Source organism: Apaloderma vittatum, unplaced genomic scaffold (genome assembly GCF_000703405.1).
Source record: "Apaloderma vittatum isolate BGI_N311 unplaced genomic scaffold, ASM70340v1 scaffold34954, whole genome shotgun sequence".
Classification (NCBI taxonomy): domain Eukaryota; kingdom Metazoa; phylum Chordata; class Aves; order Trogoniformes; family Trogonidae; genus Apaloderma; species Apaloderma vittatum.
The window spans coordinates 1,445-1,671 of NW_009714953.1; the positions used below are offsets into that span (position 1 = coordinate 1,445).

General features: G+C 66.5%; 1 protein-coding gene across 1 annotated transcript in view; it reads left to right on the plus strand.

Moving 5' to 3' along the window:
* The window catches only part of LOC104273574 (LIM domain kinase 1-like), a gene marked incomplete at both ends in the record, with an annotated part of 1,551 nt that extends 1,441 nt beyond the window's left edge, over nt 1–110 (plus strand). The window contains one exon of the mRNA XM_009868940.1: nt 16–110. Coding sequence (XP_009867242.1) covers nt 16–110 — 95 coding nt within the window. The remainder of the gene's footprint in view (nt 1–15) is intronic.
* Nucleotides 111–227: the final 117 nt, after the last annotated feature.

Sequence of the window (227 nt, forward strand, 5' to 3'; positions counted from 1 at the left end):
GACTTCGGCCCCAAGCTCAGGGGCTTCTGGGAGCGCTCCTGTCCCCCCGCCTGCCCCCCCAGCTTCTTCCCCATCGCCGTCTGCTGCTGCGACCTGGACCCTGAGAAGCGGTGAGTGGGTGACACCTGCCCTGTCCTGGGCTTGGTGGCAAGGGGTGGCGGAGACAGGGCCAACAGAACTGCCATGTGTCCCCTCTCCTTGCTCAGGCCGTCCTTCAGCAAGCTGGA